Here is a 16436-nt window from a genome sequence, read left to right as displayed (position 1 = left end):
AGGAAATGAATGAGGTGGACACGGATGGACAGACTGACCCCTCACATTCTGGAATATTCTCTCTAGGAAGCACTTCCTCCAGCATGAGGAAGTTAGATTTGAGGCGTGAATTATTTAAGCCGCTGCACACAGGAAACAAATGGGGCCTTTTAACCCGGGAGGAAAATAAAAGCCGAATGGCATTTGGTTCACGAAGTGTGGGTGGGGGACGGTAGTCAGAGGAGGTCCAAAGGCAACATCGTGGATAACCCCATGTTTGCCCTGCTATCGAGTCAGCGCCACGGTCAGAGTAAACAGTGCTGGCGCCCACGGCTCTGACCTAAGGAGGCCCTGTCAACCTTTATGCTTTTACATTTTTGCTTTTTTATGTCTTTGTGTTTTTCCAAGTTGAGCTAAAGTTGGCATCTCCTAAGCCTTTCCAATGACTTTGAATGCTTGCCTTTGGAAAGCGGCTACTGTCCACTTTGAAACTAAGGCATTTACCCATTCATTCATTGAGCAGCCACTGGGTGTCAGCCTCTGGGTGCATGTATATTTCTTCCCTGCTGCTTATGATTTACTTTCAAATATAGCACCTGAGCTTCCAGCTAATTCTCCCCACTTACTTCTTCCAAGTTCAAAAGTAGCCAGACCCTTCTTTCGCAGACTCTGCTTCCCTTTGAAATGCTGTCCTCTCCAAGGCCAAGTGCAAACTCTTCCCAAGATCTATATCCAGACCTCCTGATTTTTTTTTTATTCTATAGACTTTCCCATACAGGAGACCCATAGTGCTGATCCAGGTCTTCCAAGAAGCAGACGCCAAAAGGGAATTAAATGCGCAAGGATTTTATTAGGGGAAACACCTACAAGATAAATGGGGTGGGAGCCAGGAGAGGTAGGGAGAGCCGTGAGGCCATGGGGGAGGGCAGGTCTGACCCCAGGTGAAGGAGGGAGAGCAGCAAGGTTGGGTAGAAGCATCTGAGCCTGCTGTGAAGTCTCTGGAAGGTTCTGTAAAACCTAGAGAGAGTCCTTGAGCCTAATTCGGCTTTTAGGGGAGTCTTGTGTCTCCCAGGAACAGATGTGTCTCAGCGCTCCCAGCACGCCCCACCTTCGGCCAGGAAGTTCCCGTGGGAAGCATGGCCTCAGCACAGACACATCAGTGATGGATTGGATTGCAGAGTGCAGCCACGGGGGGCCTCAGTCAGGACCGCCTCTGTGTTTGGAAGTCTGAGAGGCACATTCTCAAGGTCACCTCAGATGCTAATGAACTTGGGTTGAAACGAGATTTCCTCTGTGCTTTCAGGCTGTCTTCAGTGGTTTCAATAGGAAATCCAGAGTTTGGCCTGTGTCTGTGTATGTGTGTGGGTGCGGGGGTGAATGTGTGCGCACACACGTACATGTGTATTTAGAGAACCCACTCCCGCAGCCACCGGGACCTCTCAGCAGCCTAATCTACACGGCAGGCCCTCAAACCCCTCTGCTGCCCCTTTCAGATCATCATGGTGGGTGACAGCGGCGTGGGGAAGACCTCTCTGCTCGTTCAGTTCGACCAGGGCAAGTTCATCCCCGGGTCCTTCTCAGCCACCTTGGGCATCGGATTCACAGTAAGTACCTCTGCGCTCGGGGGCCCTGCTGGGCCTCTGACAGGGTCCCGGCAGGAAACCGGTGGGTGCTCACGTTGGATCATTCAGGAGGTGTCATAGAAAAAGGCTATTTACCGAGATGCAGGATATGGCTGGGGAAACCAGGACGGATGGCCCAGGGCCCTCGGGCAGTTTCAAGGCGTCCATCCCACCCCGAGCCTGAAAAAAAGTGAGGAGGGCACCGTCACCAGAACCAGGGACAAAGAGGGCTGTGTGGAGAGGGCTGGGAGGAGCTGTCGCCCTCGGGGGCGGAACGTAGCAACCAGTGCAATAAATTGGTCCGCCTCCCATGATGCTCTCCTCCTGTTCCCCCTCCATCTTCTTCTTGGGCTCCTCATGGCTGAGGACAACTAGGAAGCAAGGGGATATCTTGATACAGACACAGGGCAAGAAGAGCCTGCAGAGGCAAAGGCATGGCTTAAAAGTTTAAGCACCATCCAAACTTGGCATTGTCATGTGGGTCCTAGGGCGCTGGCAGGTCAAGGGTTAAAGTTCAGGTTTTAGCATTCTGTCTCTCCCTGGACACAGACAGAGGAGCAGCTCAAATTAAGGAAGCGTCCTCAAGTCTCCTCTATCCCCAGCCCTTCTGTGGGCCACGAAGCCCTTGCTTTAGCTCACATCCCCATTTCTCTCCACTTTCACCATGGCTGCCGGCTGCTGTCAGAAGACCTTGAACCCTGGGGAGGCCTTTGGAAGGGTCTCGGCCCTCTCTTGGACAGTGGCAGGAGCAGCAGGGCCCTCCTTTGGGGTCTCCAGAATCCTAGTCTCCAGAGATGCAGAAGAGCACATGTCATTTCTTGGGCAGCATGGGTATTTGAAAGGCCAGCCTCCGGGATCAAACAGAGCACCAGGCCTGCGAGGTGCTGGGACACAGCAGAGGCACGCTGCCGCGAAGAGAGAGGGGACCCCCCAGAATCTGGGCCTGCCCACTGGGTCACAGTGCAAAAGGCAAGGGCCCACCACGGAGCAGAAATGAGAGGCTGGCCAGGGTGTGCGCCAGGGCCTGGAGTGAGGGGCGGGGCCGAGCCCCAGGGGCGGGGCCGAGTTCCAGGGGGCGGGGCCGAGTCCCAGGGGGGCGGGGCCGAGTTCCAGAAGAGTGTGGCCATTCTGGCAACCCCCAAGCCTTGGACCAGGCTGCCATGAAACAAACCAGGATGGCGGTGTCAGGCGTCCTCCACTGCGGGCCCACGTCACCTGCCCCTCAGCACTCAGGGCACACGGTGTCCCCACAGTCACACGCCTCACTCACTCCACCCCCGTCCTTCCGCCTGTCAGAGGACAGAGGCAGAGAGGGCCGGGGACTCTGATTCACACTCCACAGCGGTACAGGGGTGGGGCCTCCAAATGCTGCCACCAGCCTGGTAAGAAAAGTGAGGCAACTCGCCCGTGAGAAGGAAGAAAGTGTGTGGTCAACAGGGCAGGCCGGGCTCTTCCGCTCTCCTGGGCCAGGGCCTTCCAGAGCCTCGGCTGCTCGCCTGGCACCGGTCAGCACCTCGGGACAAACCCGTGGGCAGCTCATGCTGAGTGAGGGCCCAAGGGCCCAAATCAGGCCTGAACCTGGGGTCTCCTGGGTCAAGTACATGACCTGGGAGCAAAAAGGGTATATAGTCTACCCCTCAGCTGGGACACAAACCTAGGAGAACCCCCATACTGGTGGTAGAGGGCAGGAACAACAGCCCATGATAGGAACCACACCAAGGACAAGTGACTGACCCTGGGCCTAGACACACTGCCCAGTTATATACAAAGAGGTCTGCAGCTCTCACTGAGAAGATGTCTGTCTCCTCCGCAAGCCCCCTTCCCACCCCTCATCTAGCACTACGGACCCTCAATTCCTTTCCTTTCCAGAGACAGGTCTCTTTCCAACCCTCTGCTCAGAGCAGCTCGATCTTTGTGGAGCAACTGAAGTCTCCCGTGTTGTCTGACAAAGGGGCTGGAGGGCACTGGGGTCTCCTTCCAATATCAGTGGTCTGGGGAGCCCCAGAGAGCTGGGCTGCAGGACACTCATTTGTCTGTCTGTCATTTGCACAGAGGTTTGAAACACTGCCGACAGCTGGCCATGTGCAAGTGCCCTGTGGCCAGCCCCGGTTGTGGCTGAATTCCTGGTAACTGAGGTCCTGCTGGCCTAGCTCATAGGGCTGAGTGCAGCCTGGGCAGCAGGAGAGGGGAGGAGTCCTTGGTCTTCACTTGAAAGGAGACAGAGGTGGGGAATTCCCTGGTGGTCCAGGGGTTAGGACTCTGCACTTCCACTGCAGGACAGCTGGGGTCACGGGTTCGATCCCTGGTTGGGGAACTAAGATCCCGCATGCCATGCGGCCAAAAATAATAATAATAATACTGAAAAATAAAGGCGACAGAGGTAAGTGGGGGGGACCACCTGGGGTCTGCCCTCAGACCACTTCTCAGAGCCTCTGGAGCCCCTTGCTTCTGGAAGTGGGACTGGCCCAGGTCCTGGGTAGATGCCTCTCAAACCAATATCCTCCCCAACTACTCCATCATCACCTCCATCAAACTGGCTGCTGAGTCCTGCACGTGGGTTTACTGGGGTGCTGACACCGGCCGGGCTCACGCAGTATTTGCTCCAGCTGGCCCCTGCCCCATGTCGGTTCAGGTCCCCCTGGCTAGCTCTTGCCTCGGTGTGCCCCAGACTCTCCAGTCTTGCCTGAACACTGCTGCAAAGTTCATCTTCCAAAAGCCTCGCCTCTGCTCCCCACCACCAAGCACCATCAGTCTCACTACCGCCTTCCAATGAAGTCAAAACCCATCACCTGCCAGCTGAAGTCTCGCACAATTTAGCCTAGTGGTTTTTCAAACACTCACGTAATGCACATAAAAACCTCCATTTTGTCTGCAGTGCGGATCCCAAGCTCGCCCACACGCACACGTGGGGACCAGGATTTGCCTGCTGTCAGCCACCACGGACTCTCACGCAGATGCTCCACGCGCCTCGGCCCCCCAGCCCTCTGTCTTGGTCTCCCCTCCACATCCTGACCCTGCACTCACAGGGCTGTGCACCTTTCCCCCCAGCTCTGGGGCTTTCTTCCAGCCCCCCCCTCTGCTCACTCCCCGATCTCCTCGGCTGCACCCAAAGGCCCTCCTCTGAACAACCGTGAGGTTTCACGAGGCATCATCACCTCCTGTATCAGGAAGGGGTGTGGGGGTGGGGGGTGACTTGTGCACAGGAGGGCAGGGAGATCTGTTAGGGGTAATGTGGGGTGTATGTGCCTTCTGGATTTGGAGGTGTTGAGAGGGGCTGAGGTCATTTAAGAGGCACTTTCCAGGAATTCCTTGGCGGTCCAGTGGTTAGGACTCCTCGCTTTCACTGCCGAGGGCGCGGGTTCGAGCCCTGGTAGGGGAACTAAGATCCTGCAAGCCCCATGGCACGGCCAGGAAAAAAAAAAGAGAGGCTTTATTTGGAGGGTGATTTGTACATCTGGGGACGGCGTGAGGCATGGGGGCCAGTTAGGGGTGTGTGTTGGCGGTGTGGGATGAGCTGTGTCTGTAACTGTGATGTGGTGAGAGGTGTTTAGGGGGACGTGAGGTGTGTGTTTTGGGAGGGGTGGTCATTTGAGATGCGTGTTTTGGGGGGGCCGTGTAAGGCATTGTGTGTTTATGGTATGATATGAGGCGTGCCTGGGTTCATGATGTGACATGTGTGTTTGTGGGATGATGTAGGGTACGTGTGGTTGTGGTGTGTCATGAGGCGTGTGTGTGTGATTGTAGCTGATACAAGACGGTGCATGTGGCATGATTTGAGGTGTGCGTGGTGTGAGGGGCATGTGTTTCTGTGATGTTGGGTATATGTGCGATTTGAGGTGTGTGGTGTGAGCTGTGTGTGTCTGTGTGGGGCGTGAGGTGTGGGCGGGGTGACGTGTGCCTGCTGTGAGTACTTGGGGAGATGCAGGCTGCCCCAGCGTGTACACAGCACTGAAGAGGCTGTCGGGAGGCCTGGACCTCGCAGAGGCTGTGCTCTCCAGGACACCCGTCTAAAGAGCCCCCATCCCTGAGTGGGTCGTGCTCCCTCCCTTTGGGGCAAAACCTGCCTCTCCTGCGCCCCCAATTCTGAACACGCCTGACCCCCTCTCGCTTCCGCCTCACCGGCCACTGCCCTTGAACACCCCGCCTGACACTGCAGTGTCCCAGAGGACAGTGTGTAACGCTCTGCATACAACACAGCCCACAGGCCCCAGACCCAGCAGGCCACACAGGCATGGCCCAGAAGAGGGCAGCCGGGCCTCCCCCAGTGCCACCAGCCCACTCGGACTCCGGTGCAGCATACATCAAGACAGCGTTTGTATTTCTCCACTACTTCTGGAGCATTCACACTGATGGGCAACCGTCTCCATCCCAAACCTGTGTGCTACAGGACAAAGAGGGTCTTGGTGGAGCCGCCACAAACCACAGCCGGAGGCCAGAAATCAGGGCATCGGCAGGGCTATTACGCTCCCTCTGAAGGCTCAAAGGGAGGGTCCTTCTTGCCTCTTCCAGCTTCTGGTGGCTCCCGGAAATGCCTGGCATTCCTTGGCTTGTAGCTGCAACACTCCCATCACTGCCTCTGTCTCCACATGGCCATTTTCTCCCTGTGTGTCCTCTTCTTATAAGGGCACCAGTCCTATTGGATCAAGGGCCCACCCTACTCTCTATGACCTCATCTTAAATAATTACATCCAACAATGACCCTACTTCCAAATAAGGTCACATTCTGAGTTACTGGGGTTTAGGACTTCAGCATCTCTTTGGGGAGTGCAGCCCGTATCAGCCTGGTTGGCGGTGGAAGGCCACGGAGGACCAGGCCAGGTCCCCTCTCTCCTTCCTCCTTGGTCATTACCCACTTGTGCTGAAACCCTCTCCCCTGCAGGGTTCCTGGATGAGCCCTCAGGAGCCCGGAGCCCAGGACATTGAAGGGACTGGGGCGTTATGGGCAGCCAGAGCCTCTGGCACCCAAACAGCAGGCAAGAACGCACACCTGCAGGGTTGTGTAGAGCTGCTCCTCACCCAGGTATGGCTCCCGTTTGAGCCCCTCCCTGTGTGCAGACGAGGTTATGGCACACCGCTTTGGCAAACAGCTCCAGCCGATGCCAAGTCACGTGGTAGGAGGCGGGTGTACACACAGTCCCCTCGGGGCCTATGGTCACCCATAAGCCATGCCTGCCCCTTGCCCCTCACCCCAACATGTAGGTAAAGAGGTGCAGGGCCCCTGCCTCTCCTCACACCCTTCACACAGTTCCTTTGAAATGCACCCACCCTGTTCCGCGGGAACCTGATCTCACTTATATAAGATGTTGGGACAGCGTAATTGATTGGTTAGCCCAGGCCAGGGCCCCTGAACTCCGCTATGGACAACCCCAGACATACTCTCACCCTCTGTCACCAGGAGCTGAAGGGTTCCTTGGATGTCCGGGAGACTCTGCTCAAAATGATTCACCACAGGGACTTCCCTGACGGTCCAGTGGTTAAGACTCTGCGCTTCCATTGCTGGGGGCGTGAGTTTGATCCCCGGTGGGGGAACTAAGATCCCACGTGCCAGCGCAGTGGAGCCAAAAAAAAAGAAAAAAGCTTCAGGACTTCATGAATTCTTTTGATACCAAACGTTTAAGGCCTACTCGGTGCCAGGGGCCAGCCCTGCCTTTGGGAGCGCCTGGATTGGGAGGTGTGCGGGGAAGACCACCTCGGAAGGCTCTCCGGGGTGGGCACATTCGGGGCGCAGCCCAACAAACAGGTCAGGCGGAAATGGGAGGTGTCAAAGTCCAAGCACCGGCCAGGGGCCCCGGAGGGCAAATGTGCCGCAAGGTGAATATCCATCGGTCGGTAAACATAATTACATTCAGATGATGTTGAGCTGGGGTGCCTTAGCAAAAGCGAAACTGCCTGAGAGCTGCGCTCGGAACGCACGCCTCCTCGCGAGCCCCGCACGGCGCTGCGCAGGGGCGTCTCCAGCCTCCCCCGCCCCCGCTCCCGGAGCCACCTGTTGCCCGCCAGCTGGATGGAGCCCCGGCGCCGCCTCCCGGCCACGCTGCGCAGTGGCGACCCGGGCGCGCATCCGCGGGTCCCAGCGAGGCCAGACCTTCCCCTGAAGGCTGGGTCTGCAGGGACAGCTCCCGGTGGGAACCTAACCCCGGCAGCTGGCAACCCTGGGGACAGGTCGGTCCTCGGGCTGGATTTGGCCCACGGTCTCAGGCCAGTGTGGCTCAGGGGGGCCCTCCTGCCCCTCGGGAGCTGAGCCTGCGGTCCTGCGCGCCCCTGCGGGACAGCCAGCTCTCCGCCAGTGTCTTTCAGGTGGCGGACGGAGGGAGGAGCCTGTCGGGGTCCGGGCCGGGGCGCTGGAGGGGAGAAGGAGTGGGTGGAGCCTAAGGCGAGGCGGTTCCTGCGCCGTCCCTCGCCCGCCGCCTGCCCCAGCTCACCTCGGGTCCAGGGACATGACGGGCACGCCTGGAGCCGCTGCCGCCCGGAACGGCGAGGCCCCCGAGCGCTCCCCACCCTGCAGTCCGAGCTACGATCTTACGGGCAAGGTGGGTGGGCACTGCACCCAGCTCTGGGGACTCGGTCCCGGCTCTGGGGGGGTCACCCCTCCCCGTGCTCTTCGCCCTGCGACCCCGGCCCTCCCCGCCCCAAGACCCCTTCTGGCTGCGTCTGCGTTAGACTCATCTCTTCCCCCCAGGCAGCCGGGTCTCCCAGAATAAGGAAGGAGGGTCGAGACAGAGCCCTGGACCCATGCCAGCCTCCAGGGATCTGGGCTGGCTCCGTGGGAGAAGGGAGAGGAAGGTCGGAAGGAGCGAGGGACTCCCCACCCAGAGGACCCCAGCCCCATTTTCTTCTGCCACACTCCGGCCAATACGAGCCCCAGGAATCCCATGCTTCTAGGTAGGGTTTGAGCGCACAACCCTCCAGGGTACAGGCACCCGAAGCGCTGGGAAATAGGGCTGCCTGGCGACTCAGAAAGGACGCCCCCTGGCGGCAGGGGAACTTGCAGTTAATGCCCTTCTCCCAGTTTCCAGGCCTTAGGACTGAAGATCTTTAGGACCCCAGCTGCCCCCAGGTGCTACCCCTTCTTCCCCTTCCACCCCTGCAGTCACTGCTCACACCTTCTTCTAGGAGGATGTTGCTAGCCAGAATGCAGACCCACATGGGAATTTTTCGAACCTGAGAAAGATCTGGGGCGCTAGGCACAAGTCTCCCACCTGGGAGAGCTTAAGTCAGCTCTCTGGGGCTGGTTCCCTCTGCCTGTGGCCCTGAACGGAAGCAGGTGGGGCTGGTGGCGGACACTGGTCTGTCTGCCCTCCCTCCATGCCCTTGGGGCAGGCAGGCACCAGGAACTCTGAAAGAGGTGCTGAGAGAGCCCAGGGCCTCCACTCTTCCTCTGTAGGGTTGGGGATAGATTAGCGAAGGGGCTGCCCATCTCATGCTACATGGCCTTGAAGGAGACCTGCCTCTTTCTGTGCCTTGGATTGCTCCTGCAACCCCCCTTGTTTCAGGGGAAGCTACTCTGCAAGTCACCCACCCAGAGCCGTTGCGATAAGCATCCTCTGTGGGCTCCAGGCAGGAAGTCAGCCCCCAGTGTGTTCAGGGGAGGGGGAGCTGCTGAGGGCCAGCCCCAGGCCGCTGGGAACTGCCTGACCTCCTTGCCTGACAAGCCAGCTGGGTGTTTGCGTAGAAGATGGCAAGGCTGGGCAGCTGTTTGTTCGGTGGACTTGCCTGGCTGGGTAGGTGGCATCATTTGCTCAAGGCAGCTGTCATCTGTAAAGTACACAGGTGATTGCCCTCCCTCCCTCTCTCCCTCCTTCCCCGTCGGGTACTAGGACCCAGGAGCCAGGGAGCAACGCAGGCTCCAGAGGGCTCCTTAGCCCCCAGCCTGCCATCTGTCCCCTGGGCCAAGCGGCATCTGTAGAGAGTTGGCCTCTGGCCCCCACCAGCCTTCGTGCCTGAGGCGTGCCTAGGAGACTGAGTCCAGGATGGTCTGGGAAGAGCCTGGTGGGAGCTCCTTGGGGAGGATTAGAGGGGATGGGGCCACAGGCAGGCAGCACCCACCCCGGGCCACTCTTCTGCAGTCATGTGGTTCAGGCCAACATTGTTGACCCTAGACGTTAACGGAGTCTAGAAAGTCCTCAAAGAAATTATCCCTCTTTCCTTCCGACCACCGTGGAAACTGCCACAGAAGGGTTAAGAAATCTTGCCGAAGTTCCCCAGTAACCCACGTCCAAGCCAGGACCCCAGCCTTCATACACCTTTGGCTCAGCCCCCCACCTCCCCACCAAAGTTAGCTAATACATACCCCATGCCCACAGCAGGAAAGCCCTTGGGCTCCATTGTCAAGGTCAGAGCCTCAAAAATAACTCTAACCTAGTCCCTGCTCAGCCCATTAAGTATCGACTCGGCCTGTTGGGAAAGTTCCAGCATTAGGTCTAGACCTCTGTTCTCCAAGATTGAGGAGTGACTGGACAGAGGGGTCCCCTCCCCCACCCATGGTCCCCAGAGAAGATGAGCAGAGACTGGACAGACAGGAAAGGGACAAACATTCCCCCCCCCCCCCCGCACTCCCTCCTGCCCCTCCACCTACAGTGACCAGGGATGCTAATTTTCAGCCATTTGTCCCACGTGGGAGGTTTCTGCGGAAACAACTTCAGACTTAAGTGTCTCTCCGCTTCAGTATAAATTTCAACCTTCCCTAATTCATGCAACGCTTTTATAAACATAAAATGTCATTAGGAACTTCCAAATAAATGTAACCCAAAGTAAAACACCCGAACGAAAGTAAGTTTAGAATATGCCTTTGCAAATGACAGAGCCGTGCCACCATCAGATTCTGATACTCCCTTGGGTGGGAACCCCTGTCCGAGTTATTACCACTTCTCTTTCTGGCACCATAGCCCTGCCCACGTGTGCACACACGCGTGGAACACACACAGAGAGGGAAGGGATCCTAGCACGGTGCACAGTCAAGACCACATAAATGTGGCTGTTCTCTGGGGCCACCGAGCACGTCTGGGGTCCTGTGAGTGCTAAGGTGGCAGCTCAGGCTTCCAGGACACCAGATGAGGACAGGAGGGTCAGGGGGAGAGCCTGAGAGGCAGCCAGAGCCAGGGAGTGTGGAGAGGAGAGGCAGGGTGAAGGCGGCAGCAGGCTTTTCCAGAAGCAGGTGCCCTCGGGGCAGTCGGCATCCTTCCCTGGCTCTCCCTGGAAGCCCAGAAACTCGCCCCAGCCCCCCACTAACTGCCTCTGCCCCCATCTCCTAGGTGATGCTTCTGGGAGACTCAGGCGTCGGCAAAACCTGTTTCCTGATCCAATTCAAAGATGGGGCCTTCCTGTCCAGGACCTTCATAGCCACTGTTGGCATAGACTTCAGGGTGAGGTGGCTGCAGGCTCCTCCTCCCAGCAGCGAGCCAGGGGCTATGGCTCAGGCACGGGGCGGGGGGCGGGGGGGGGCGGTCCTCTCCTCACCTGCGCTGGCTTCTCAGGACTGCTGTGGCTTGCCCTAGGGCACAGGATGCTGCCCGAGGGACCCCAGAGGTGGCCAGCTTAGAGGAGTCTGGGCTTGGGGAGGCTCCTGGCTCCCCTACAGGATGAGAAATGAGACACTGAGTCTTAAAATCCTGCCCCCAGCCGGGCAGACATATCCCACAGTGCTAGCTGGGTCCCCTGGCAAGACCTGAGGTCAGCCAGTCTTTCTGGAGTCCCGGGGAGCACAGCACCGCACTAGGTCGAGGAGCTGGGCTGGCCCTGTGGGGAGAGAGTAGCTTGCCAGCACCCGTCCCTCTCACCTCGATGAACCCATCTTTACACATCGGCATCCGGCTCTGAGCACTGCAGACGCACAGGGGCCAGGACGGTGAGGGTCTAAACCCTGGCAGGGGTGCTCTCAAAGGCCAGGTGCCTCCCTCCCAGTGCGAGGGGAAGCTTCACCGAGGAGAACGAGTGGACCGCCAGGGGGAAAGACGGCCCTGCAGATCCAGCCTCTGTGGTCCCCGAGATGCTGGTGGGCGTCTCATCTCTAAGAGCTTGGAGGCTGGGCTCCGTCTGAGCCCCTCGCTGAGCCCAGGGCCGGGGCCAGAGGAGGTTCTGAACCTGCGGTCAGGCAGGTTCTCAGGCTCTCCCTGCCTTGGCGTGTTGTGAGAAGGGCAGACAGAGTCCCCAGAAGAGAGGACTCCAAAGTAGGGGTACCTGGGGACAGACCCCACTGCCCTGACGGGGCGATCTGGCTGGTGACGTCTCCGGGGCTCAGCGGACCCCCCGTGGCCGTGGGGAGCAGCCAGACAGGACGTTTGCTGCTCTGTAGGATTCAGCAGAAGGCAGAAACCAAGACTCCCTGCCCTCCACACCCACCTCTCCCTCTCTGCCCTTTTCTCTTTCAGAACAAGGTGGTGACCGTGGATGGTATGAGGGTGAAGCTTCAGGTGAGACCAGCGGCCGCGAGGGCTGGGGTGTGGGCGAGAGGATGGGAGCCTGCCCAGCTCTGCAGCCAACCACAAGAGGCCTGCGGCCCTGCGCTCAGCCTGGGCTAACTTCTTGTGGGGGCCAGGAGAGGAAACGGCTTTTGTTTGTTTGATGTCTGCAGAAAAAGCCGTTCCCAGGCACCCTCCCTTCTGTCAAAGGCAGCAGCTCTAAGTGCCTTCAGACAAGCTTAGGCTCGCTCCAAATCCTCCCCAGTTTCCCAGGCCTCATCTGCTCTAGGAAGTTGGACACCTCTAATCCCTGGGCTGGGCAAGAGGCAACAGCACTGAACGAGCTTGAGAACTCATTAACTACCACCATCCGGGACATCATCAGATGTTCACAAGCCCATGAGAAACTAAAGAAGGAAACATCTCACCTCCCCACCCATCTCTCGTACCACAACATGGCTTTCCTCTGCCCGGCACAGTCCCTGCCCCCTTCTGACCATTTGTCCATCGCTTCCTAGATCTGGGACACCGCAGGGCAGGAGCGGTTCCGCAGTGTCACCCACGCTTATTACCGAGATGCCCAGGGTAGGTCCCTCACGCGCTCCACCTCCACCCCCGCCAGCCCACTTGTAACATCCACCCTTCTGCCCCAAGTTCCCCGTGTGACCTCTCTCTCCCCCTCCAGCCTTGCTGCTGCTGTATGACATCACCAACAAATCTTCCTTCGACAACATCCGGGTAGGTCATCCCCGCCCACCACTCACAAGCAGGCAGGGTAGGGCCTGTGCAGGCCAGGGCTGCTTCCTGCTTTGTGGGAATGGGTGGAGCATGGAATACTGCTGCCTCGTTCAAAACACCCGAGCTGTGACTCAGAAGTAATAAACTACTCCTGGGTAGTTGATGGGCATGTGGGCATAAAGGCCAAGCAGGCTGTGTGCCACCTGCTTATCCCTGACTGTGATTCATGGAGCATTTCATGACAAAATGTTCAGAAAGTGCCCTGCTCCACCCTGGACAATTACCCACAGAGACCAAGGGGAGAGCCCAAGCAGAAAAGTCTACCCATACATCCACGCCAACTTTCAAGAAGGTGACTCAGGCAGACAAAGTGAGTGGCTCTCTCCTCACAAGCAAACTATTAAACAGTCGAGACAGTAATTCAACAAATACAAACACTGACTCTGTGCGCAGCACGGTGAAGATTTCACATGCTGCCTGACCTCAAGGGGTTGACAAGCAAACTGGGGGAACAAGACATACAGATATAAAACTGCTTATAAACTGGATGGAATCCATGGCACTCCTACTGCCACCTCCAACCCCATGCTCATGGCAGACATCACTAATCAATCACAGTATTTTTGATCACTGAGCCCTCATGGGGCCTTAGAATCCTCAACGGGGCACTCGCGGAGACTGCTGGTGACCACCAGCTGATTTATGAGATAAAGCCTCTGTCACCTCTGTCTTTCATAGAACTGAGAGCTACACTGCAAGGGGTTTAGAGCTACTCAGGACTGGAGAGGTCCAAACAAAGATGTAGATGAGAGAATGCACAGGGCATTATGATCGGTGTTCAGGGGCCAGTGAGTAGTCCAGGATAAGCCACAGGGCAGAAGAAGGACAGGCAAGAGGGAGGAGGGGAATGGCTGGGGCTCAGCGCACCCTCTCCCACAGGCCTGGCTCACTGAGATTCACGAGTACGCCCAAAGGGATGTGGTGATCATGCTCCTAGGCAACAAGGTGAGCGGCCCCAGGGCAAGGTCGGCCCACCCTTCTCCCACTGCCACAAGAGTATTAGCTGGGCATCCTTCCAGCAAAGCACTCTTTACAGCCTCCAGTTCAGGAGTCAGACCTATCTGGAGGCTTCAGCCCATCATATCTGCCCTCTTAAAGCTTTGGAAATGGCCCCCTGCAGGGAAAGGTCAAGCTGCTTCCTGAGAGATCAGGGATGACCAGCTGCTCAGCCCCTGTTAGATCCTAGGGACTAGATACACGGATTAAGAGCTAAGTGTGGAAAGGGTTAACCTCAAATACTGTCAGCCCTTCGAGGCTGGTCACCACCCCCTTGTCAAGCAGAGTTACCCACCTTCCTGAGTTGGGGTGAGATCCCCCTGCTGGGAGCTGGGTAAGAACTTGAAGAAGGCAGAAGCCCTGGCCCCGGGTGGATCATACCACCCGCAGTCCCGCAGGCTACCGGCAGAGGGCGGGCAGTGCCTGCTCCCAGGGCAGAAAGCTGGGCCGGCGGGGCAGGAGAGGGGCCATCTGGGGTCAAGGCTTCCTTTCCCAGAGTGACCCACCTGGGCTTGACAGGCGGATGTGAGCGGTGAAAGGATGATCCGTTCAGAGGATGGCGAGATGCTGGCCAGGGTAAGTGACTGCCTGTGGGGAGGGCGGGGGTTGGGGGGGACGGCCGGAGACTGGCCACTGAGGATAATCTCACCCTGGCAGGAGTATGGAGTTCCCTTCATGGAGACCAGCGCCAAGACGGGCATGAACGTGGAGTTAGCCTTTCTGGCCATTGCCAAGTGAGCGCTGACCCGGGAAGGGAACGTGCAGGGCAGGGTGGCACCATCTGGGAATTCAGTAGGGCTCAACGATATTCTGCATTCGAGGCCCCCTGGCCCCGGGCCATGGGAGTGGGAGAAGGCTCGGTTCCTCACTGCCTGCCCAGCCCATTTCTTCTTCCTCTTCAAGGGAGCTGAAGTACAGAGCCGGGCAGCAGGCTAATGAACCCAGCTTCCAGATCCGAGACTATGTGGAGTCCCAGAAGAAGCGGCCCAGCTGCTGCTCTTTCTTGTGAATCCCAAGGGGCTGAGAGGAAGCCCCAGAGACGCACAAGGATGCGGCCTTCTCCCTCAGACCCGGTTTATTCTAAGCGACTGAGCCAATGAGGAGAGAGTTGGGGGACCCAGTGCACAGCCCCTCTGTACTCCTGCCCCTATTCTAGCTCCTGTAGCTTCCCTGCATCCCCGGAGGAGGGTAAAATATTTTTATTTCATTTTAATGATACATAAGCTAATCAACAGGGCACCAGAAAACGGAGGAAGGGAGCTGGTGCCCCTTTTGCCTTCTAGTGCTAGGACTCAGGGGCCTGGGCCTCCCGCCTAACCACGATGAGCTCCAGCTCAGCACCAGGGGGCACTGATGCACTTCTGGGGTGTGAGGCAGGTAGTGAGTGACCCCATTCCCACCCTTCAGCTGGCAAGAGGCTGAGCAGACCCAGGCCTTCATTTCCTCCGGCTCCCCAGAGAACAATCTTCCCCAATAAAACAGGGCCCTTGTGCCGGGAGCTAGACCAAAGCCTCCGTAAGATAAGAGATGTGGAGATTGGGCAGGGACCCAGCTCCCTGGGGGGAGGGGAGGAGAGGAGTAACAGAGATTAGGTCTCTCTGTAAGGCTACCTCTGGCCTTACTAGCCCCTCTCTGGGAGGTGCACCCCATTTCCCCCAGCCCACAAGCACATTAGGACACCTGGAAACATCTGGTTCCTATTCACTGGACCTCAGATGCCAGGGGAGCCCCTCCTCCCTGAATCCCTGGCCTTATCTTTCTACCTTTCTGCCTGTGTCCCCAGACACCTACAGTTACTGATAGGGAAAGGTTATTCTTCTGTCCCAATCCTTTGGCAGGTATGCAGCCCACAGGCTACTTCTTCAAGCAGCTGTAGTGCTTCCACTGGATAAAGAGCCAGATAAAAAGAAAGCCCTGACTCCTGGAGTAGGTGGGAGGTAGAAGTGAGCAAACCTCACCCCATTGTGTAATCCCTGAACCCAAAGGCCATCTCCTCCCCAATCGATCAGCCACATCCTTTTCTTCTCAGATGGACATTAGGGCCCAAACTGCTTTATCTCCCTTCGTACTGAGCCAGGTTAGGGAGTGAGAGGTCATCCATTTCTGGGAAAATCAACGCATTGTATGCAAAACAAGGTCGTGTGGGTGAGGCTTGGGTGGGGAGACGCGCTGCGAGGAGCTTACACGGGGCCAACCAAGGTCACATGTCTCCCAAAGCCCTGACCCCCAACAATGGGAAGACGTGCAGATTATGACCTAGAGGCACCTTTACTCCAGCTCTGTTCACCAGGGGTGGGGAGAGGGGTGAGAAAGGTATGCAGTGTACATTTCTGCGGCTGCTTCATTTGCTTTCAAGGCAGAAATCTTGCTCCCAGAGCAGAGTCAGCAGCTTCAACTCAGGCCGATAAGGAAGCTCTCCAGGCCTCTCCCAGGCAGAGCAGGGAGGAGCCTGACCTTGCCGGGTTCTTCTGGGGCCCAAGGCAGGTCGCCGGCAATCCAATCACATGGGCTTCTCTGGGCCTCTAGCATTTGTGTTTTTCAGAAGTAAATGGCAGTATTTTGGAAAGTACACCCTGTCCACTGCTTCTTTGAGGTGCACATGATGCGGGGGTCGTGGGGGGGGGTTTGCGGGGGCGGATCATGT

General features: G+C 57.6%; 1 protein-coding gene across 2 annotated transcripts in view; it reads left to right on the top strand.

The window, feature by feature from the left end:
- RAB37 (RAB37, member RAS oncogene family) overlaps window positions 1–16361 on the top strand; it is a 61664-nt gene extending 45303 nt beyond the window's left edge. The window contains exons 1-9 of one of the 2 annotated variants that reach the window (XM_059048583.2): window positions 8018–8131; window positions 10853–10963; window positions 11969–12010; window positions 12517–12583; window positions 12684–12736; window positions 13676–13741; window positions 14312–14368; window positions 14450–14526; window positions 14696–16361. In XM_059048583.2, coding sequence (XP_058904566.1) covers window positions 8039–8131; window positions 10853–10963; window positions 11969–12010; window positions 12517–12583; window positions 12684–12736; window positions 13676–13741; window positions 14312–14368; window positions 14450–14526; window positions 14696–14801 — 672 coding nt within the window. In that variant the 5' untranslated portion in view covers window positions 8018–8038 and the 3' untranslated portion in view covers window positions 14802–16361. Of the gene's footprint in view, window positions 1–1472; window positions 1584–8017; window positions 8132–10852; window positions 10964–11968; window positions 12011–12516; window positions 12584–12683; window positions 12737–13675; window positions 13742–14311; window positions 14369–14449; window positions 14527–14695 lie in introns of those variants that run through there. The other variant, XM_059048584.2, reaches the window with a different exon arrangement.
- Window positions 16362–16436: the final 75 nt, after the last annotated feature.

This window comes from Kogia breviceps, chromosome 19 (genome assembly GCF_026419965.1).
Source record: "Kogia breviceps isolate mKogBre1 chromosome 19, mKogBre1 haplotype 1, whole genome shotgun sequence".
Taxonomy (NCBI): domain Eukaryota; kingdom Metazoa; phylum Chordata; class Mammalia; order Artiodactyla; family Physeteridae; genus Kogia; species Kogia breviceps.
Note: the sequence above shows the minus strand (reverse complement) of the source record. Positions and strands in the feature narration are given on the sequence as shown.